General features: G+C 46.7%; 9 protein-coding genes across 9 annotated transcripts; 5 read left to right on the top strand and 4 right to left on the bottom strand.

The window, feature by feature from the left end:
* The first annotated feature begins 286 nt into the window (after positions 1 to 286).
* On the top strand, positions 287 to 1459 carry EURHEDRAFT_415369 (uncharacterized protein). Its single transcript, XM_040782672.1, has 3 exons — positions 287 to 368; positions 469 to 1139; positions 1204 to 1459. Exons 2-3 carry the CDS (start codon positions 580 to 582, stop codon positions 1268 to 1270), a joined length of 627 nt encoding a protein of 208 aa, XP_040636286.1. The 5' UTR covers positions 287 to 368; positions 469 to 579; the 3' UTR covers positions 1271 to 1459.
* Positions 1460 to 1618: 159 nt separating this feature from the next.
* On the bottom strand, positions 1619 to 6476 carry ptpA (putative protein tyrosine phosphatase (Pyp1); the record flags this gene model as incomplete). The annotated part of the gene is made up of 4 exons (XM_040786572.1): positions 1619 to 2424; positions 2512 to 3126; positions 4501 to 4771; positions 4863 to 6476. The coding sequence occupies 4 exons, from the start codon at positions 6474 to 6476 to the stop codon at positions 1619 to 1621; spliced, it is 3306 nt and encodes a 1101-aa protein (XP_040636285.1).
* A 2331-nt stretch (positions 6477 to 8807) lies between these two features.
* Positions 8808 to 9266, bottom strand: EURHEDRAFT_380066 (cytochrome c oxidase assembly protein COX16; the record flags this gene model as incomplete). The annotated part of the gene is made up of 2 exons (XM_040779241.1): positions 8808 to 8888; positions 8943 to 9266. The coding sequence occupies 2 exons, from the start codon at positions 9264 to 9266 to the stop codon at positions 8808 to 8810; spliced, it is 405 nt and encodes a 134-aa protein (XP_040636284.1).
* A 444-nt stretch (positions 9267 to 9710) lies between these two features.
* Positions 9711 to 13134, top strand: nic96 (linker nucleoporin NIC96; the record flags this gene model as incomplete). Its single annotated transcript, XM_040784808.1, has 5 exons — positions 9711 to 10150; positions 10227 to 10872; positions 10927 to 11908; positions 11998 to 12728; positions 12808 to 13134. 5 exons carry the CDS (start codon positions 9711 to 9713, stop codon positions 13132 to 13134), a joined length of 3126 nt encoding a protein of 1041 aa, XP_040636283.1.
* Positions 13135 to 13544: 410 nt separating this feature from the next.
* EURHEDRAFT_462353 (RibD family protein) lies at positions 13545 to 15443 on the top strand (the record flags this gene model as incomplete). The annotated part of the gene is made up of 1 exon (XM_040784797.1): positions 13545 to 15443. One exon carries the CDS (start codon positions 13545 to 13547, stop codon positions 15441 to 15443), a length of 1899 nt encoding a protein of 632 aa, XP_040636282.1.
* Positions 15444 to 15684: 241 nt separating this feature from the next.
* On the top strand, positions 15685 to 18056 carry EURHEDRAFT_415363 (RCC1 domain-containing protein). Its single transcript, XM_040782671.1, has 2 exons — positions 15685 to 16800; positions 16876 to 18056. The coding sequence occupies exons 1-2, from the start codon at positions 16000 to 16002 to the stop codon at positions 17698 to 17700; spliced, it is 1626 nt and encodes a 541-aa protein (XP_040636281.1). The 5' UTR covers positions 15685 to 15999; the 3' UTR covers positions 17701 to 18056.
* A 30-nt stretch (positions 18057 to 18086) lies between these two features.
* On the bottom strand, positions 18087 to 19010 carry EURHEDRAFT_462355 (Chromosome segregation in meiosis protein 3; the record flags this gene model as incomplete). Its single annotated transcript, XM_040784798.1, has 3 exons — positions 18087 to 18626; positions 18685 to 18763; positions 18826 to 19010. The coding sequence occupies 3 exons, from the start codon at positions 19008 to 19010 to the stop codon at positions 18087 to 18089; spliced, it is 804 nt and encodes a 267-aa protein (XP_040636280.1).
* A 465-nt stretch (positions 19011 to 19475) lies between these two features.
* EURHEDRAFT_187182 (putative NADH-ubiquinone oxidoreductase 21 kDa subunit) lies at positions 19476 to 20460 on the top strand. The gene is made up of 5 exons (XM_040777899.1): positions 19476 to 19568; positions 19644 to 19660; positions 19714 to 19919; positions 19987 to 20189; positions 20263 to 20460. Exons 1-5 carry the CDS (start codon positions 19512 to 19514, stop codon positions 20335 to 20337), a joined length of 558 nt encoding a protein of 185 aa, XP_040636279.1. The 5' UTR covers positions 19476 to 19511; the 3' UTR covers positions 20338 to 20460.
* Positions 20387 to 21551, bottom strand: EURHEDRAFT_484744 (nucleoside deaminase). Its single transcript, XM_040785544.1, has 5 exons — positions 21373 to 21551; positions 21204 to 21308; positions 20867 to 21075; positions 20721 to 20818; positions 20387 to 20663 (listed from the first exon to the last, which is right to left on the bottom strand). Exons 1-5 carry the CDS (start codon positions 21451 to 21453, stop codon positions 20584 to 20586), a joined length of 573 nt encoding a protein of 190 aa, XP_040636278.1. The 5' UTR covers positions 21454 to 21551; the 3' UTR covers positions 20387 to 20583.
* Between the last annotated feature and the right edge of the window lie 105 nt (positions 21552 to 21656).

Here is a 21656-nt window from a genome sequence, read left to right as displayed (position 1 = left end):
TCACTACGGAATAGCAGCGGAAGGCTATCCTCCGGCCAATGGCTGGTATCGAAGACACCGATACAAAGTACACATAATACATATTCCAACTCAATTGCGATCCCCAACAGGGATCTTTCCGGATTTCAGGCTATTATCATCATAGGTTCGCAAACGTTGGTATTTTGATGACTCAGGAACAAATGATGCAAAAATGGGCTGACAATCATACAGTACATGTATTGTATGGTAAAGCTTCGGCAGACCTTCCCGTTTGAGTCACAATCATTAATTCAACTTCTTGCAGAGCTGTCTACATGGGCGGAGGTACTTGTACGCACCAGATATTCCTAGCAAGCGGCTCACAGCAGGAGTCAAACTCGATATAGGTATGTTTGCTTAAAGCCTCATAGCCATCAAATATATTTTCCTCTTTTTCTTTTCTCTTTTTCACCCCAGGGCCGAGGACTGACTGGTCATTTTCACCAGTGATCCTGTCGCAACATGAAGCGCGCCTCTACATGAACCTAAAAATTATCCTATCTAGAACTTTCAAAAATATTATTTGGTCTTATCCTCGTCCCGATAAAACTGCTCATCATGCTCTTCTCGCCCATAATCCTTCCGATTCTCTCTTTCCTGGCCTCATTCGTGGTCGCCGCGTCCTCTTCTGAACAGGCCGCAATCGACATCCTCTACTGGCCCGTGGCGTCTCATCAACCCTCGACCCTCGCTCACGTATCATACGATCCAACATCTTTGGAATCAAAAGTCTTGTCGTATTCCCCTCCCGCCGCGAGCCGCAAGACTACAGATGCCGAAGACCACATCGATAAGCTCGTCCGTGTTGGCCTATACACATCGACCCCAGCTAACCCCAAGCAATGGGTTGGAACCGTCACTTCGTTGTCGTCTCTCACGGGGGCTGGTGATGCCAAACCGACGATTCAGCTTCATTTGGGGCCTTCGAATGAGGTCTACCGTGTCTCCTTAAGACTATCGTCGTCCTTGTCTTCGAGTGATGCCACAGAAGGAATCAACCCGGACGCTGAACTGGTACGTACTGAATCAGGACCACGTCCACATCTCAACCGGCCTATCGTGTTTAGTCCAGATGGACAGGGCCCACAGGAGGTTGTCGAGAAGACATTCTTCCAAAAGTGAGTTCTCTTCCCTTCCCGTCCCTGATTGCTAGGTGGCGCGTCTGATAAATTGATACCACAGGTATTGGTGGGTCTTCCTCATAGTAACGTTTTTGGCAATGTCTGGTGGTGGAGAGGGTCAACAATAAGCACTACTTACAGGGTACTGCATATAATCTAACATATTACTTTATGGAGAAGAGTATGTCCTTTGCAAAGTAGTCGACGGTCATATCACATCATTTCCCTGCGAGCCATTTTAATATATTTCTACTTGGGGTGCTTCGTCGTGAAAATTCCACAAGCCTACAGTGATCATTGTAGTGTGCATCTAAATTCTAGTATATATCAGCATATCAAGAAACAAGTGAGGGTGGACAACAAACGTGGAACAAGATCATCAGCACGGACACACTGAAGAACGAGGTTGCCTACTTTTTATTGCAGCAAAATACGGCTAAAAGTCATTGCTATAGAACTGTTACAAGCCGTCTCCTTCAAGCAAGCAAGCCATTGTAGGACCAGTGATGAATCGTCTTTTCACCTTTAGCCAACGGGCTGATGTCCCAGTACATCAGGCCGCGATCTGTGAGGGCTAACAACTCGTCTTCATTTTCCATGAATCGCAGCTTGAAACAAACAGCTTCTAGTGGAAGGACAATGGGCTGTAATTCGACCGCCCCAGTATTTTCTGATCGCGAAGATGGTCGATAGAAGTCATCGCTGTTCTCTCCGATAAGTACATTAGGCTCCAATGCCCAGACGTAGATGATATTCCAGTTGGCCATTGCGATGCGCGTGCCGCCAGGTGAAGCAGCAACAATGCCACCGAGGGAGCTTGTTGGAACTTGATAGTCGCAGAGGTGCCCAATTATTGTCCATCCAGATAGTCGTCGTCCGCGGTCAAGGTTCAAAACATGCCCGCAGTTGCGGGATTGGCAGAATGTCTCAGACTTCAATAAGCACGCAACAGTCCAGTTCTCTTCTCGATGTTTGGCGATTCCGAAAGAGAGATACCTCCAATTACACATTGGGTTACCGTTGCGGGGGAGTGTTTTGTGCGTGCCAAAAAACGGAATTGAGATTGAGAAAGGAAGACTCAAGGAATCAGAAAACTGCACCGTGCTTGTATTCCGATGTAGGTCAAATGTCGACAGATGTTGATAAGACCCATATAAAGTTTGTGCCCGGTGGTAGTAAAGTAGTTGACTTGATCTGTCGTTGAAGCTAAGGCCTATTACTGGCCCTCCAACTGGGCGCGGTCTGCTTTCATCAATAAGATTTGACGATTCGTAATTGATTTCTGTTGTTTATCAGCGAGTGTATGGCAGATATACGAGAATGGGAATGACGAGGGAGAGTGTGGAGAATAGGTAGTGAAATGACCGACCGATTATATTTGTATCCTTATCAGGTACCTCATCCGTTACATTGTACAGGACAACATCAAAATCATGATCATCTCGAGGATGTTGCCAGGATATAGCAAATGTGTCCCTGTCGGCAACCGCAATGGCCAAGGCCTCATATTCAGAGTGATCCGGTAAATAGCACGTCCGGATATGATAGTTAGATGACTGTATTTCAAAATGAAACAGAACGACCATCCTATAATGCCTCGACTGTAGTGCCTGTTGAACAAACGGATGATCTGCATCTGGACCATCTTCATTTATATTGGGCGTAAACCGACAAAGGACGTAAACATCACGCTCCCCACGAACGGTCGTCTTGAGCACTTCCATTACCCCCAATTGCTGCTCATACTGTTCTGGCACTTTCAGTCGAGCCCGGGGTGAAATAAATCCTTTGCCCTCAGCTTGAAAGAGGAATACATCGGATTGGCCCTTGGCGGCAAGTGTAAGACTCGTATTCCCGGAAGGCGCAAGAGATGAGGCTTGAACATCAATTTCCTGAGACTCGAAACCGAATGCCTGGCAACTTGCGCGGAACTCTGCACCATACAATTGCCGAAATGAGCGTTTAATCAATAATTGGAATAGTTCTTTTGTCTCGAGGGAATTCACGCCTGTGACTACACCAGGTGTCTGATATACATGATGCAAGACCAAACTGTGGCAACTTGTCGCAACTTCGTAGAGAGTACGACAAGTAACCGTGGCTTGTAAATATGCCGGAGTGCTGGTATTTTGAAGGACAAGCAGTAATAATTCAAGAGGGAGATCTAAGAGCATGGTTTCAATATATCTTGTTGGTTGCTGCTTCGTACCGGGAACAGATTAGGTGAAAATGATCTGGTTAGTATGTCGAGAAAGCGGATACCGGGTGGCCTTTAAACATATGGAGATAAACCAAACAAAGCATATTCAAGTAGATTTGAACTGTGGACACAAATTGGAACACAGCTTTTTTTTTGGGGGGGGGTCTTATAAATCGGCTTGCGCTAAAGGCGGAGAGCATCCTGAGGCTCCCAACCACCATTGTTGCCTACGTTTACAGAAGGCCCCAAGCCTCCAGAAGAGAGACCTTCACCACAATAACCAGGCAGAATTCCAGACCTGGATTGGAGCCTAGCTTGAAGTGAATTTATTGTAGATGCAATTTCTGTGAGAAAGTACGAATTAGGGCTATTCCCTTCTCTAATTCATAATACGCCATGGTCCCAAATGAACAAAGAACACCCAAGAATGCGTTATTTATATACATGCACCAGAGCAGTATGACAGATTATAAGTAAAGTTAGTCCAAGAGACCCCCTGCTGGTAACCCCCAAAACCATAATATCAAACTAAGCAGTTTGCATCATTACAATGGGTATCCCATGTAATACGATGAGAAGAAAAACACATCAATCAAATGAGATCTCGCACGGGTGCAAATGAAAGCAATGAACCACAATATATTCAGATGACCCTTCATTGGGAGATATCATCCCCATCTGACATCTGAGATACAACCCATTCGAGCACACTCTCGTAACAAAGCACGAACTGACCGAGGTTTTGTACCATACTTGGTCTCTGAGTCCGAAAATCGGCGACGGTCTTTGCGATGAGATCCAGCTCTTCATTACAGACCCACCCATCATCAGTCGGGTTATCGTTATCATTGGTTGATGAATGCTGCGCTTTGGAGCGCTGTCGTTTTAGCATGTCCAGTGCACTATCAACGGCACAGAATGTACCAGTGCGCCCACAGCCCGCACTACAATGTACCAAAACCGACCGTTGCCCCTGCGGTTCTGCCTCGCTACTGCTGAAAGCGGTATAACTGGTGCTCTCGATGACTTTGTTACACTGCTCAATCAACTGCAACAGATGAGATGGCTGCGCGGTGGTGCCGAAATCAGGCCAATAGGGATATTGAAGCTGTGTAACTTCCCGTAGCGGTTGGAATGGAAACGCAGAGTGGGACAGGCCAAAGTGTCTGACAATAATGCAAGGATCGTCACCCTCATTTTGTTGATTGGAGTCGACTTGCGCCGCCGATGGTTTTATGCCGGAATCGTTTGCCAATGATGAACCCGGCCTATCCATGTAGACATATCTTTGCGAGAAGTTTTTGACCTGAAGAGGCCCATACATCCCGGACTCCCAGTACGGATGACACTTCACTTGGCCCCGTTCAAATTCTGCGGTGAGTGCAACAACTAATCTGATATCTTGCTCCCAGACAACGCGCCAGAAATCCTAACAAGCATATTAGCCGATACCGAATCCAAAATATTCCAGGGCGAAAGGACCCGTAAAAGCACACAAAGAAAAAGGAATAAGCACTCACGTTGAATGTATCCGGCACAGGGGCCTGGGTCGCTATATAACTTCTGTTGCTGTATTCGGCTTTCAAATGATTTCCATTCACATAATCGCAGCCACCGGTTGGTTCATTTTGAAGTTGAACACGAGAATGATCAAATGGATAGATATCGTTGTACCTATTCTTTGTCCCCTTTTCAATGCCTGCGATGCGATATTTTTTCGATGAGGTAGCATCGACAGTCGATCCATAGGAGAACGCCTGCTTCATTCGCTCCAACTCCTTTTCTTCGAGCTTCAAGAATTTTTGCGAGACACTGTGGCCTTGATCATTGGGATTCGAAGCATCCCGTAGCCAGGAGGGTAACAACCGTCTTTTTGACTCAGTTAACTGCCTAGGAAGTTGAAGAGAGATCTGCCCAACACCACCTAAAAGATCCATGTGTTGGCGAATATTCCCGAAAAAGGGGATGACTGTGGCGGATGACTCCGGCAAAGCGCACCCACCGGCGACTGGAGCAACGGCCGGAAGACTGATATGCATTGAAGTTGGCTTCTTCGGGGCAGCCTTTTTTGCCGTCTGCAATTGTTCCCCTTGCTTATTTTGCGTGAGGCCGGGGAAGCAGTTCGAGAACGTCTTGAAACCACCTTTTAGGATCATCGCTTCACCCTCCCATCCCTCAGCCGTGAACTTCTTCAGCAGATTTGATAGTGGCCCCGCGTCCTTCGGATCAGCTGTAGCGGCATCATAAACGACAATGTAGCGACAGTGTCTCCATCTCGCAAATTTCGTCTTCGCGCTATCATCCGTAAATGTGTTCTCCAACTTCCGTGTGTCGAACGAGGGTCGCTTGATGAGGGTGGTTGGGATGCAAAGATTCAGCGATCCTCTGATATTAGACTGCGCAAAATGCGTAAATGGACGCACATCCAAGAATATTGATTCCCGATGGGCTGATATGACTAACTCGGCGCAACGCTCGGCGGACGCGAAGTTGACCCCGTGAGCAGGATGCGATGTCTGAAACCCGGGTTCGGGCGTATTTTGGCGCGAACCAGTGTTTGCCAACCCACCCTGAAATGACAACTGAAAAGGACGGGCCTGGCCGGATGTCTGTTGCATTGAATCCTGCGGGCGCAAACCATCGATCCGAGATACATCTGGCCTATGGCTGTTTCGAATTGTATGTTCTGGTTCCTGAAAATATGAATTCCGAGGGCTCGAATGTAAGTTGATAGTCCGTTCGGATGAATTTGTCTTCTGCAACTCGGGATTCCATGGTAGGCCGTGTAAGACAGACGTTCTGCGATCATTTTCGTTCACAGTGGGACCTCTCATATAATCGCCCTGGATGTCCTCATAGACTGACTTCTGGGGTAGTAGTTGCGGTCTTTGACTGGGGACTGATGATTGGGTGTGGGGCTGAGAAGCTATATCCCAATTATTCCTTGTATGGAAACTTTGCTTCAAATCATGTGGGTTGCTAGCGTCATTTGCGCCAATGGCAAAGTAGTTAGGACTCAAATGGCCTGACACAGTGTGATGGTGACTAGTGCCTGCACTGGCAAGTGGCTGGTTTTGAGTATCTTGATGCCACGGGGACGAAGGAGAATGCCTCGGTCCTGTCATGGCGGACATAATTATTTTCTCTTTTTATTTCCCACCCCCCTTTTGTTCCTCAACAAAAAGAACTAAAGAACAGGCTATGATGTTAAATGAATGAACAAGCTTGCCATCTCGAGATCTCGTAGATGAAAAGAAAATGAGAGGAAAAAAAAAAAAAAAAAAAAGAAAAAAAAAAAAAAAAAAAAAAACTGCAGACAGGAGGAAGGCAAAGGGAAATGAGAAAGGACAAAGATAGGTTTATAAAAAGAACGGCACCTCGTTGAAGATTATTGTTGAGTGTGAACAAGTGCACGAGTACCCGTTATTTCTTCTTATCTCAAGGTTCGGTGGCAAGTAAAAGGACGACCCGAAGTTGTTGTACAAAGAATCGATTCTTTTTTCTTTCCTTCTTCTCTAAGACCGGCGAGGCAAGCTTTGGTGGCGTTTGCAATCCAGCATTTCTGACGAAGGAAGAAAGATGAAGTAATCCAAGATAATTGCTTAATTGGAAAGGAAAAGGAAAAACGGTGAAGAGCAAAAGAGAAGAGCCTGGTGGAGGGAAAAAGACATTCACAGAGAACCGGAATAGGAACAAATTGGAGACCGAAGACAGGTGAGAATCGTTGGTCTAGCCACCCGAACACAACTTGGGGCTCACTTAAAGGGGGGAACTCCGCGAGGGATCGGATGCGAATTGTCTGTAAGGTTCCTGGGCCAATTGAAGCCAAAAAATAATCGACAATTGTGGAGAGGAGGGGTATGACTTGATATCATTGATCCACCGCCATCAGCCGGAACAAGTCAAAAAGGTTATGTACAAAGCAGGGAGACAGACGGAGAAGGGAACAATAATCTCGAATAAAGGTAAGAAATGGGTAGAGAGGAAGGGAAAAATAAGAGACCGATTGGAGAAAGATAAAAAAAAAAAAAAAAAGCTCAAGAGAGGGGCGAAAAAAGAAAAAATCTGGAGGCGAGGGAATTTGAAGGGAAACCTGGTAAGAGGCCCATGACGTTATGTCTGCCAGCGGCAAAAAGAGAAGAGGTGTGCAGAAAACATGGGATTTCCCCCGATCATAATTTATTCAGTTGCAGCGGGCCGTTCTGGAATCGTCATTTCTCCCAATGATAACACGGCATGGTTGAGTATAATTTCAATACTCCGTAGTTATGTATTGTGTATTATTATATTATTTTGATACTATAGGTGAGAATTGGTCATGGTCTCATGCGATCTTCGGGAATCGAGACTCTCACGTTGCTCTAGGATACACGACTACCGAGTAGTACACTATGTATGTGATTAACGTAATCGATTACCGAGCTGGCCAGCTAAAATACTCAAACAAAATGTCATATTTAAACCATCATATCTCAGCATTCTTTGTAGACACAGAATGGATGATTTGAAATTAAAATTATAAAGGTCATTATAATGATTATCACCAATTTCAAGCCATTTGCTAAGCTAGTTATCATAATAGTCTAGATTACAATATAATATTGAGGTAAGAACAACATAAGTATGTATTTAGAGACAGTATAGGTAAAATTTAGCTCAAAATTAATTTACAGGTAGTTGTACTTACATAATCTGTTTTTTAGGTCAAATTAGAATAGTTAATGAATGGTAAGATATTATGGTTTAAAGCATAGCATTTTATATGGGTACTTTAGCTGGCCAGCTCGGTGGTCGATCACGTTATGGAAGATGATGTGCCAGCAAATTCCACGGTTATCCTATCTTCATCCATTATTGAAAAGTCATTAGTACTCTTTACGGAGTACTACAAAGAGAGCTATTCCGGGAACACGGCAGGATCCGTATTGCTGACTACCATGTAGGAGTATCGTAAAGGATGCTATGGTTTTAATACATCACCTCACGTAACATGACTCCTGATGACATATCCTGGTTCTCATTCTTGCTCTCATTATACAGCGAAAAAGATCCAGTTAGATGGTCAATTCAAGCGCCAGAAGGAAGCAGGTCGCACACCACAGTGCATTCAGCATTCATGACTGGAATTGTGGCGTGGTCCAGATGTGCACGAGGCAATATGGCAATTGGCATATTCATGAAGCAATTGGATGTCGGAGAGATTAAATTCGTTTGCACACGGACATCATCTAGCCACACAGCGTCTTGTATCTGACGCCATCGGAGATGAAATAAACCCCTCCCAGGTCCTGGCTGAAGACTGAAGACTGAAATCTACATATCTAATCCCATGCGAGCCGAATAGGAGATGATACCTTGATGAGAAGCCACCAACACCTAGGTCTAGACACCTGGGCGGTATATGTGAATGCGAAGTGAACAAGGCTGTCGAAGCCATTTTGTTCGCCCGAAAAGGGCTGGGCTGTTCACAGTCTTCCGTCTGGCTCGCCTTGGAATCTCTGAACTCGCTTTTGTTCCCAGTTATCCAAATCCTTGGCCATCAGCCTCTTCAGAGTTGTTAGTGTATATAGTGATTAATGGAGAATATTATGATGACATACGTAATATTCTTCCCTTTCATCGCCGATAACTCTTCTTCGCGGGTTCCTCTTGATTCCCTCTTCCCCATCCGGCCCTCGGAGTCCAAGGTCCATTGCTTCCTCTTTACTCAATTGCTGTACTTTGCGATCATAATGCTCATATCTAAGGGCGGCAGCTGGGGTCAAAGCAAAGGATGCGGCGACGATGACCGTAATGAAGGGAAGACCAAAGAGCATAAACGGATGCCTGCTTAATCTGGATCGGTATGCCGCACCAATTCGTTCTCCTAGAGGCGACGACGCTGTCGGTGTGCGACGAAAAGTTTTGGCTTGGAAGGCAGGCATTGTTTTGTTAGTTAACAAGGCCCTGAACAGGCGTATTAAACTAAACAAATAATACGGAGGAATTATGTCAAACGCGGAACAAGAATTGTTCCCATTGAAGCCTGAGGCATAAAATAACTGCAAATTGCCGGCGGAACAAATAATCATCCGGCATACAGCTAAATGAATTTGGAAGTGTAGTTAGCTTTTCCATAAACACGAAATCAACGGACGATAAACGAGCAAGGTGAGCCTTCATAATCGGCTGCTTGGGTGGCCTTTCTTTGCGCTTCGAATTTGTGGGTTTATACCATTCATTAAGCTTCACCCGTCCCATCTAAGCCCAGTATTCATTTTGTTGACTTGTTTTTCAAAGCCCCAGCAGCATACCCAACTGTTCCGAAGACTTTTTCTTTTTACCTTCGCTACCTTACTGCGACTGTAATTACTGGCAAGGCCTGCTCAATGGCTTCCTCAAATTTCGGTTTGTTTGGAAGTGGTGGGTTAGGAGCCGCACAACAGCAACAACAACAGCAGCAGCCAGCGAGTATATTCTCTCCGAATAATCAGTCCAGCATCTTCGGAAATACCACTACAACTCAACCTGCTCCAGCCAACTCCATCTTCGGCTCCCAGCCGCAAGCCTCGCAACAGCCTAGTCAGGCTTCAATCTTTGGGCAGAGCCAAACGCAGCCAGTGCGGTCTTCTGGCCAAACAACTCAACCTGCATTCTTCAACAGCTTGCTGGAACGTGGTAAAAAGAGACCATTGTCCGCCGTTGGTCAGAACAGCAATTTTGAGGAGTTGCCCAGCCTTCAATTAGGACTTGATGACATCCGGAGGAAGGCGCGAGAGCTCGGCTCGGGAGGACCCAAGGATTCTCAGCATGGGCTGAACTCCAAAGCGTAAGTGAAAATTTTCAACTCCGACTCCCTCATTTGCTTCAGAAAACGCGATTGACATTTGCTTGGCTCTATACAGCCACTATTTACTGGCCGCGTCAGGTGTGTCTCCAGGGCACGCAATTCGAGATCTCAAGGCATTGGATCCCCAGGCGTCGATATCAGCCCCTTCAAAAGAACAGGATTCTTTCGATCCGGATAACCAAAAGTTCTTGAGAAACATGCAACAGCGTGGCCGGCAGGTGATGATCGCTGAAAGTCTCGCTCGAGCCCACAGGGACTTCGACGTATTCCTGGAAGAAAAGGTAGATTTGGACTGGGAAGAACAACGCCGGAAGATATTTCAGCATTTTGGGCTCGCGCAGGGCAGTGACAGCATGGGGGCAACCGCGAAGGGCTTGGGTGGTCGCTCAACGAGGCAGTTCAAGCAGCCTGGTTCTATTGGCCAGTCGCCAGGCTCGCGCAGGAGTGTCTTTGGTCGATCTGGTCTAGAGAAGTCCGTCATCGGTACACCAGGAACTGGATTTGCTCGGCCTCGGATTTTTGAAGATCCCGCCGAACGCAGCGAAGGGCCAGCTGTCCATGCCCCAGATCTACGGTTTTTGCGAGAAAAGATGGGTTACTACGCAGACCGGGTCCAGCTATTAAACTCTGCCCGACTTCAGGGGCACACTTTCCCCGTACTTCACGAGTTCTCCAGCGTTGAGCAACATGCTGGCGGTGATGTAAGTCATAATCTTATTGTAGCGTTTAGCCTCGCATTAACTGGTCATCAATAGGTCCCTCGGCAATTATTTGATGCATACCAAGCGCTGATATGCATCGTTAACGAGAGTCCGAAGGTCATGAGCGCGTCTGATCCCGGTAGCATCCAGGAGCGACGATTCTCTGAAGATTACCTTGACGAAACACCGAATTCCCGCAAAGCAATCAACCTGCGCAAACGAATAGTTGAAGGCTCGAGATCATTCCTTGAGAAGTCATTTTATGATGACGTCGAGAATGTGATTGCCAAGAACCCCCGAGAGGCACAGCTTGGTGGTATACCGAGTGTAATTAACAAAATTCGCGCCTATATTCGACTTCGGGCTGTCCGAAAAGATCTAGCACCAGATGGGACGGAGTTGCAGATGGTGGGTCAAGATTATTGCTGGATCCTAATATTCTACCTCCTTCGGTGTGGATTTATCACCGAAGCAGCGGAATATGTGAGCCAAGATCCTGGCTTCCGGTCGTTGGATCACAAATTTGTGACATACATGACTACCTACGCACAAAATCGACGGCTTCCGAGAGATATGCAGCAGAAGATCAATGGCGAGTATCAACAGCGTTCGCGCAATGCACCAGACAACACAGTTGATCCTTATCGAATGGCATGTTACAAGATCATTGGGCGCTGCGAACTTAGCCGGAGGCGCTTAGAAGGAATCAACCAAAGTGTCGAAGATTGGATATGGCTGCAATTTACCTTGGCTAGAGAGGACGACCGCGCCGAGGAAGTTGCAGGCGATGTCTTCGGCCTGGAGGATATCCAGACCGACATCACAGAAATTGGACAACGAGTATTTGGAAAAGGACAAGAAGGACCAGGTGGCTACGGTACTTTCTTTCTCCTACAGATCCTAGGTGGAATGTTTGAACAGGCTGTCTCGTACCTTGGGTCTTATGTCCCAGTCAGTGCCGTACATTTCGCAATTGCGCTTGCCTACTATGGCCTTCTGCGTGTTTCTGACTTCTATACATCCGGTGAAGAGATTTGTGAGCAAAACCCCAATTTCAAACCCCCCCCCCTTTTTTTTTTTTTGAAGATCGATTGTGGTTCTAACTATAGATAAAAAAAAAAACAGTGTCGTTTACGGTTAAACAACACCCGCAAATCAACTTTGGATATCTCGTTACGCAGTATACTCGGGAGTTCCGTACCGGTTTCGTTGAAGCGGCTGTTGACTACTTCTCGCTGCTTTGTCTCAACGCTGATCTTCCTGGCTCGCTTGGCAAATCACAGGCGTCAGTGTGTCACGAAGCCTTGCGAGAGTTTATCTTGGAAACCAGAGATTTTGCCAAATTGCTCGGGGATATACGGTCTGACGGAACCAGGATCAAGGGTGTCATTGAGCAGCGCCTGGGCTTAATCAAGCTGGTTGATCAAGATGAATTCCTAAAAACCATAACAATGCAGGCTGCCGCTGTTGCCGATGACAAGGGCTTAGTTACAGATGCTGTTCTCCTGTACCATCTCGCTGAGGACTATGACCGCGTCATTGACATAATCAACCGGGCGCTGTCTGACGCAGTGGCCGTTGACTTGGGAGGTTCAAGCCTGAAGCTGCAGCCTCTTCTTCCAAGGACGAATCCGTTGGAAGATGGGCAGGAAGTGGTAGAACCGGGAAGTAGTCTCAGCTTGACAGCGGTGGAAGATCCGGTTGTTTTGGCGAAGAACATGATCGGTCTCTATAACACCAATGCTCTGTACTACCAACGTATCCGTCAAGTAAACCGTGACACTTGTGGCTTATTGCTTCGGATGATGGAAGCAAGGGCAGAAGTCGAGGCAGGCAAATGGACACCAGCTCTTGATGTGAGTTCTCAACATGCGTTTCTCTTTGCTTTGCCTTCCTTCCTCTCCAATGCAGTGCTGACAGATTTTTGTATGGTAGGCTATTAATGGATTGAATATTCTTCCGCTACGGGCCAGAAGCTCTGTTTCTTACATTCGAAGCGCAGCCCAGGCATTTTCGTCATTCCCTCCGATCATCTCACGCAATGTTGGACATGTCATCATGTGGAGTATCGCCTGTATTGGCCGTGAAAGGGGACGTTTGAACTCCGGAGCATACGAGAACGAGATCAGACAAGGAATGGCTGACGAGCTGTTGGTCATGGCGAAAGATCTGATGATCTTTTCGGGCATGGTCAAGTATAAATTGCCGCCGAGAGTCTACGAGACTCTTGCTCGTGCTGGGGCGGAAATTGGTGCATATTAGACGGTGTTCGCCTTTGTTAGGTTGAAGTCAGCAGGGCAATTGGGGTTCATAGATCTAATTCCGTAGTTTTGATATCAAATGATTATCGCTTTTCTTTCGACTTGCAAGCGGGTAGATGCGGGCCTGGCCCGCTGGCAGCCTCAGGCGCCAAAAACCCATCTATCATCATCTCCTACAGCGTGAATCCCACTCGACAACTTGTGCGCCCGTGGGGGAACAGTGGCCAGTAACCCCTTTTTTGCTTGTGAATTATCAACTGAAGAGAAGTTTTCCGCATGTATTTATAGAGAATCGTCCTGCCGAGCCGGAAGAATTTGTTAAAAAGCGAAGGCTGTGCGTGCGCATTGCTTGCTGTATGCATGTTTAACTGAATCCGAGACCAACCCCAGCATAACGCTACGTTCGACGACATGGACCATGACCTTTCAGATGCATCTAACTCGAGCCTGAAATCAATTTCGTCGGATGTCGACCTGGAATCCCCGCATAATGAAGCTCTGGCGCAAACAAAAGACGGGCTAGCAGTTCATTCGGACGGAGGAGACATGGAGGCGGCCTACGACGAACCCATGACGCCGCAGGACTCGGCACATCAAGATCAGCCACATCCTCAAGAGACAGGTCATTCATCCGCCGGGAATGAACAGCCTCCCCAAAATGACATCGGGGAGGATAGCAACGACACAGGTCACACCATCCGCTCATCGTCGAACTGGAACGCGGTAGCCAACTATAGCCTTTTCAACAACCCGCCAAATCTTGCGAGAATCCGGCGAGTGATGTTTGAGTGTAAAGACCCAATTGAAATCAGTCTCGACGAGTTTGAAACATATTGGCCTTTTATCGACAACGTCTGGGTAAAACAGAGATCCAATTCTAGCAAAGAGGGCCATTGCACAACGGACTACTACATGTGTCGTCTGCGGCGTCCAACCCACCGTTCGTCTGAAACACGTCCTTTGCCCGAGGGGAAACGTCCTCGAAAGAAACGAGTGCGAGAAGGCGGCATTTGCAACTTTCAGATCAAAGTCGTTAAGTTTGAAGGTGCATATTCGACAGTTACGATTGCGCGGACACCTGGAAGCAGTACAGTACACTCGCATGATCTCGATTATATCGACAAAGTCAAGCGGAATTCGGGCCTTATGGAATTTGCTCGGAAGGAAGCAATAAAGGGCTATTTGCCCTCCTCGATCTACACAAAATTCCAGGAGGAACCTGAGAAACTTTACGAAGCAGGCGGCAAGTTTTGTACAGTCACAGATGTCCGAAACGTCTCGGCAAAGTGGCGGATGCAGAATCCTGAAGTGAGACTCGTGCCACATGATGGCTACGAATATCAAAAGGGACATGGGATAGTGAGAATCCGTGGGTCCAGCGATGATAAGGGAAACCTATCTGATTTGAATCCTCCACAAGAAAATTCGAATCATCCTTTACCGCCAGATACCTTGCAATTTCCCCAATTCATCTTGGACTTTCTAGAGCCCTACATGCCCGATCATGATGAAAAGCGCCAACTCCCCCACGTCACTCTATCGTATGCATCTTCTATGGATTCCAAGATCTCACTTGAACCAGGAATGCAGACTGTTCTGTCAGGGCCAGAAGCGAAATTGATGACTCACTACTTAAGATCCCGTCACGATGCAATTCTGATCGGAGTCGGAACTGTTCTTGCTGACAACCCAGGACTGAATTGTAGGCTTGAGGGAGCCGGTGGGTTCGGTGGTCTTGGAAGGATGTGGCAACCGCGGCCAGTTATCATTGATCCCACAGGACGATGGCCTGTTCAACCCGAATGCAGGATGTTACGAACCGCCGTGGAGGGCAAGGGCAAAGCTCCATGGGTCGTTGTGTCTCCAGGAGCACAGATCCACCCTCAGAAATTGATGATGCTTAAAGGCCATGGGGGTGACTTCCTTCGCATCGTGGAATATAATCAGAATTGGCGACTCCGCTGGGAAGTTATTCTCCGTGCCCTTGCGTCTGAAGGGGTCAAAAGCGTCATGATTGAAGGTGGTGGGACAGTTCTAAGCGAATTGCTGAATCCTGAATACGCCGACTTTATCGATTCTATTGTCGTGACTGTTGCTCCTACCTACCTTGGCCGCGGCGGCGTGGGTGTCAGTCCCGATTCGAAACGAGATGAGCAGGGCAAACCGAATGCCGCCCTGAATCCTCGAGACGTAACATGGAAACCTTTGGGGCAAAATGTGATCATGTGCGGCAAGATTCGACCTACTTCACCTCCTCCTGAGGTGACAAGCAGTACAGTGAATGTTGCAGTGAATCAACAAGATGGATAGAATTGGAGGCAAGAGAGGTGTATATATGCATATCTTCACTGGAGAGAGAAAGAGATAATTGATGACCCTCATGATTATGATACCTGTGTCCTTTGAAAGAATAATAATAGTGACTGAATTCTTGCTGTGATGAAGAATTACACCACTCTTTTCCATTTACTCAAATCATTGCCACTATTAATGCACGACTTGATCTAACTCTATTCCTACTCTTTCATTCTCCGGAATGTGGCAGTCTGACAAAGCATCCTAGTTTGAGGTTAGCGCGTTTTTCCTTTGTCGGCGAGGAACAAAACACAACACAAAAACAACAGTCGCATCGCGTCAAAGGAAATTTTTTTTTCTTTTCCTTTCACTCATACACTGAACTAGCCAGGATTCTCTTTTCTTTCCTCTTCCTTTCTTTCTTTGATTTCCATCATTCAATTGGGTTTCTCTTTCCCGGATCTACCGGATCCCCTGCTTATAAACAACACTTGACACCCCGAGTATCTTGCGCAGACCCGTCGGCACGTTCGCGCGCAGCAAAACGCTTTTTGCGTCCTAATTCACAACCATGCCTCCCAAAAGGGCAGCAAATGCACAGTCCAAAGCTGCTGCTGCAAAGCCGAAAACCACCAGAGCTGCTGCCGCTGCAACTAAAGAACGCACAACGAAAACCACCACGAATGCTAAGAAGTCGAGCACCGCTACTTCCAATGCTAAAGCTAGCGAGTCTGCGAAATCGCGCAAGACGAAGACTACCAATGAGGCTGTCACGACTGCGCCGGCTTCCAAGAAGCGCAAAGCCGTATCCATTGATCGCGAAGAGCCCGTTCCGCAACCCAAGAAGGCTCGCGTCACCAAACGTGCTGCTGTTTCAAAACCAAAACCACCAAAGGTTGTCATAAACACTGCGCCCTCAACGCGCTTGAACGTTTACGTCTTCGGAGAAGGTAGCTCCGGCGAGCTTGGGTTGGGCCCTGCAAAGAATGCCGTCGATGTGAAGCGGCCGCGCCTAAATCCTCTGTTGCCTGCGGACAAGGTTGGTGTCGTCCAAGTCGCTGTTGGCGGTATGCATTGTGTTGCTCTCACGCATGACAACAAAATCTTGACTTGGGGCGTCAATGATCAAGGCGCGCTCGGAAGGAACACCACTTGGGAGGGTGGCTACAAAGATATTGATGATGCTAGCAAGAGTGATTCAGATGATGATTCAGATGATGACTCTGGCCTGAATCCTTACGAGTCTACTCCCACCGCTATTCCAGCGGAATCATTTCCCGAGGGCACAGTGTTTGTCGAAGTGGTTGCTGGTGACAGCTCTAGTTTTGCCTTAACCGACGATGGTCTCGTATATGGCTGGGGAACTTTCAGGGTAAGCGGTCATTTTATCCTCTTTCTACGCATTTGATACATTATACCACATCACGCTAACGCCAAAATTTTCCAGAGTAACGATGGTATTTTGGGGTTTGATGCCGAGAATAAAGTTCAAACGACACCATCCCTTATTCTGTCGCTGAAAAAAATCAAGCATTTGGTTTGTGGAGACAATCATGTTCTTGCACTGAATGAAAAGGGTGCTGTCTTCTCTTGGGGCTCTGGCCAGCAAAATCAGTTGGGACGACGTATCATTGAGCGCAACAGACTGCATGGTCTACAGCCTCGGGAATTTGGTCTTCCCAAGAACATTGTGCACATCAGCTCCGGTGCTTTTCATTCTTTTGCCATCCATGAATCCGGAAAGGTGTACGCCTGGGGACTAAATAGTTTTGGCGAAACCGGAATTCGGGAAGGCGCCGGTGATGCGGAAGCCGCTATTGTGCATCCTACCTTTGTGAAATCTCTAACAGAGAAGGGCGCTACTCAGATTTCTGGTGGTGCTCACCACTCCATGGCTGTGAACAAAGAGGGACACTGCCTTGTATGGGGCCGACTTGACGGTTATCAGACTGGTATGAAAATTGACAATCTCTCGGATGAAGTGGTGATCAAAGATGAACGCGATCGCCCTCGAATCTTGATTGAGCCCACAGCTGTTCCGGGTATCAATGCCAGTGTCGTTGCAGCCGGATCGGATCATTCGCTTGCTATTGATTTGGACGGCCGTGCGTGGTCGTGGGGCTTTTCTGCGACTTACCAAACCGGACAGGGTACGCAGGATGATATCGAAATCGCAACAGTGATTGAGAACACCGCTGTTCGCGGCAAGAAGCTGAACTGGGCTGGTGCTGGCGGTCAATTCTCCGTTTTGACTGAATCTGCCAACCAATGATTGTTTGTACTTTCCATAACTTTCTTGGTAAAGAATTTAAGCTGGCCTTTCAACTTGCAAGCCGTGTTGAAACGCTGTCTTAGTTCGGTGTTTTATATACTGAATTGATGGTTTTGTACTGATATTATTTCATTGTTAGTGGCCGGGGGACATTGTATGTAATAAGTGGTGCTTTCGGTTGCTAAATAGATTGATTCCTTTAAATTCCTCATGCGCATTGACACGTACCCGGCTCGGCATCTTTGGATAGGATACAAGGCGGTAGGATATCTATGGATTATTCTGCTCGAATGTAAGACATTTGAGAGATAATTCGAACAAACTATCAAGAATTTTGATTAAACATGTATTTGTGCTATCGTGGCACACCATCAAATTGACTTTGATCAAGTAGATGTAGGACCTGGAGCTTCTAGCTCACGCAGGACTTCAAGATCATCTTCGTATATATCCTCATGAGAGGGTTTAGATATTGTTGGACCCTTGTTTGGTGCAGGACTTTCCTGATCTTGCTCCCTTAAAAGAATATCTAGATCGTCATCTTCAGGCTCTGGTTCATTTAAGTTTCGCTGGCCACCCTCGGCGTCGGACATAGACAACCCTTCATCTGACCTGCTTTCCTCCCGGGGAACGGTAGCATTGGTATTATCGTCATCAAGACCCTCGAGATTTGCACGTGGTTCGCCAATATGCGCGTCAGTAAATGGCTGTCCATTTCCTTGGCTTTTTTCCGGTAGACTATCTTCGAATGTGTCCATTGATGATTTCGGCTTTTCTTCATCTATCCATTCCCGGCGCATTGTTTGTAGGCGCCTGGAATGACCGAGTTTCTCAATGATGGAAAGACCATCAGCAAACTTGGCACGGGGAAACAGGTCATCCAGCCATAATTGATAGAAATTCAGTAGGCGCGCCGCATCGGAAAACTATGTAAATATTTCATTAGTGCTTGTCCTTACGTGCTCAAGCATTGACGTAGCGTACCTCGTGACCCTTTCCCTTGAATCGTAACTTCGCTTTGGCTGCACGGCGCAGCTTTGGGATTCCGTTCTGAGAAAGCAATCTGGAAAAGATATCAGCATAAGGCCGTGTCGGTATAGAAATGCGACCAAATCCAATCCTCACCGGCTCTCATCCAGTTTAGCAACAGGCTGGCGCTTCTTGGACACTTTGACTTCTTCATCAAGACCCAATCCTAATCCTGAGCCTTTAGGCCCTGAGGGTTGCTTCGCAGCATTGGTATTGGATGTTGTCGAGACATCTCGTAAAATGTCATCTAAGCCGACATCATAATTGAAAAGGTCACTCATCTGAGACTCCTTAGGGTCTTCGTTCTCCATATTTGCGAGCTTTGGGAATTAACGGTAAGTATATAAGTAAAAGCAATATTCAACTAATTCTACCCCGTAACCAATGTCTATAATACGGAGTAGGTCCTTTGATCAGACATGCGCGGATAGATAATGGCTACGCGACATGCTGCCTTAGGCATATATTCCGCCAGTGAAATACCAACGCACTCGGACTGTTCTATATACAATTTAAATAGAGACCCCCAGTACAGTATTACAGGTTGGATAAGTATTTAATTGTACTTAGCTCAATACAGTAGCCTCATAATCAGTATGTTGGTGATAATGTGCCCGATAGCGAGGTAGGTATTACCTACCGCGGACATTGATTGGCCAATTATCCTTGCACACGCTAGTCCTCTTTTGGTAGACAGCACTCTTGGCACTCCTCCGAACTCAACTCCGTCGCAGCGGAATCGATGTCAGTATTTCCCTCAAAACGGTCCCAGCATCGTCATCATGGTATCCGATAACAAGACAATTGTCCCCCCCAAACGGGCAAATACTGACTACCCGGTACGTTTGCTTGACTGTTCCGTTCACTCAGCAGTGACGAGGCCACCCTGCTAATAATCATATCTTGTCTTGCAGCTCATCGACTCCGATCCGTACGGTTGACCCCTCACAGTACCGTTGTCTAGGGTTATTAACATCAATTTAGACACGTGAAACGAGTTTTCGGATATGCTAGACCCTCTGATTATGCCATTGCTGGTGGCATGGCTGCTGCCTCCCCAATTTCGTTCTGGATGATGGAACGGGTGAGCCCGTCCCATGTGGGCAAAGGAGGCTTCGCCCCGGTTATGCGTCTAGCGACAGCTCTCGGCCTTGTAGGAGGTCTCCATATCCTTTATCAGCGATCTTGCAGTATGCCAATTCCAGGATTTACTCTCATGACGCCTCGTCTTTCCTTATCTTGCTAATCACGTCGCAGACCGCTTTTACGGGTTTACGGAGAATTCGAGAGAGGTCGAGATAGACAACAGGGAGATGGTTGACAAAGTCAAGAGGGGTGAGCCTTTGTACGGTGCCTCGAAACTTTCCTCCTACCTACAAGGGGTGGCGGCGAGGAACTCGCGATATTCTGAGATGTTTATCCATGTTATCCCGTGGGTCAATGCCGTCAATCACGACCAGGTTAGTCATCTTGAACCTTGTTTATAATTCTTTCCATGATATATGGGCATATGGAACTAACTAGTGAAACCAGCACGGTATTGACACCGCCAAGTATTATCAACAAGCTGAGAGGGAACTTGAAGCTGAGAAGGCCGGCTCTAACTAAAACTGTAGTGTTACAGGGCATGAAAACGCTGGAAGATTTGACTGCCAATCCCGCCTGTTGTGGGCTCCTGTATACTTATTCCTCCTGGCGCTACTGTGGTTCATAATGCAAGATTAAAAAAAAAAAAAGAAAAGAAAAGAAAAAGGCGCTTACTTCCTTTGAGAACACAATATTAGCAATAATAACGCTGCTCGCTTTCTATACAATGGGTTTGTCACGGTCGAGATAAAGTTAACTGTCTGATTATCACATATAATCGAAGCTCTCAGCGTCTCCTTCAAAACTTGTGTTCAGTTCACGATTCTTTTTCGGGCGAGGTTTCGGTGCTAATAGGCATGAGCAACTACTTAACGAAATAACTGTGCATATGTATATGTGCTTACCCTTTTCGTTTTCTTGTATATAGAAGCGTCGAAGTAGCATTATTGCTTCTTTGCGAAACAATCCACCATGCACTGGATACGGCAAATCAATGGCATAGCTGTTGCGCGTCAGCACTCGAGTATTGATAGGGCTGTGTTTAAATTACTCGGAATGCAATGAAAGCACGCTTCCTGTTCCTCCAAATCGTTCATTACCACAGCCAAAATATACAGCCCGTATTTGGTATTGCCTCAACGCAGATGCACACATAACACAGGGTTCAACAGTCACATAGAGATCTGTTGAATGCAGGTGTGATCTGGGATGGCTTTGCAGCATCTCTTGAATGGCAATGAACTCAGCATGTCTTGTGCCCTGTTCAATGTTAGCTCAGGGATCCAATGTGATATGTCTCAAACCATAGATGATACAGAATGAGTGTGAATTCGATGACAATAGAGCCAATATATGAGCATATTCATAATGTATCCTGGAAAACTTACATTCATTGACTTATTTGTGTCGTTCATCCCAGTTCCGACTATTTGACTGTCATACACCAGGACACAACCCACAGGCGTTTCATTTGCCTGGAGTGCTTTTTCTCCCTAATGAATGGTAAGCTTGCTCAATTCGAATGGGGCACAAACGAGGGAGCTCGATAGTCCTTACCATGAGCAATGCTTGCTTCATAAAATACGCATGCTTAGAGCTCTCCCTAGATACGTCTAAAAAGTTATGCGTTGCGTCCATATCTAAGGTCTCACCAGATCTCTTAATCTGTAAGGTATTAAGTTAGTCTGAAAATATTATTCTGATATTGCTCTGCGGCTACGGAGATCTAGGGAATGGTAATAGGGTACGGGTTCCCATTAAATTTTAATATTACAAGTGTTGTATTAATGTAGACTCTAGGCTTCATGAAGTTATGGTAAATTTTCCATTGTCCTGTAATT

This window comes from Aspergillus ruber, assembly GCF_000600275.1.
Source record: "Aspergillus ruber CBS 135680 unplaced genomic scaffold scaffold00026, whole genome shotgun sequence".
Classification (NCBI taxonomy): Eukaryota; Fungi; Ascomycota; class Eurotiomycetes; order Eurotiales; family Aspergillaceae; genus Aspergillus; species Aspergillus ruber.
This window is presented reverse-complemented; position numbering and strand designations above follow the sequence as displayed.

Excerpts from the sequence above, each read along its gene's own strand:
- EURHEDRAFT_415369 (XM_040782672.1), top strand. The coding sequence starts at position 580 with ATGCTCTTCTCGCCCATAATCCTTCCGATTCTCTCTTTCCTGGCCTCA. Across the intron at positions 1,140-1,203 it reads GAGAAGACATTCTTCCAAAA|GTATTGGTGGGTCTTCCTCA; the intron begins GTGAGTTCTCTT and ends TTGATACCACAG.
- EURHEDRAFT_187182 (XM_040777899.1), top strand. The coding sequence starts at position 19,512 with ATGGTATCCGATAACAAGACAATTGTCCCCCCCAAACGGGCAAATACT. Across the intron at positions 19,920-19,986 it reads CCTTTATCAGCGATCTTGCA|ACCGCTTTTACGGGTTTACG; the intron begins GTATGCCAATTC and ends ATCACGTCGCAG. Across the intron at positions 20,190-20,262 it reads ATGCCGTCAATCACGACCAG|CACGGTATTGACACCGCCAA; the intron begins GTTAGTCATCTT and ends TAGTGAAACCAG.
- EURHEDRAFT_484744 (XM_040785544.1), bottom strand. The coding sequence starts at position 21,453 with ATGGACGCAACGCATAACTTTTTAGACGTATCTAGGGAGAGCTCTAAG. Across the intron at positions 20,819-20,866 it reads GTGCTTTCATTGCATTCCGA|CTATGCCATTGATTTGCCGT; the intron begins GTAATTTAAACA and ends GACGCGCAACAG. Across the intron at positions 20,664-20,720 it reads TATACAAGAAAACGAAAAGG|CACCGAAACCTCGCCCGAAA; the intron begins GTAAGCACATAT and ends CATGCCTATTAG.
- EURHEDRAFT_415363 (XM_040782671.1), top strand. The coding sequence starts at position 16,000 with ATGCCTCCCAAAAGGGCAGCAAATGCACAGTCCAAAGCTGCTGCTGCA. Across the intron at positions 16,801-16,875 it reads ATGGCTGGGGAACTTTCAGG|AGTAACGATGGTATTTTGGG; the intron begins GTAAGCGGTCAT and ends AAAATTTTCCAG.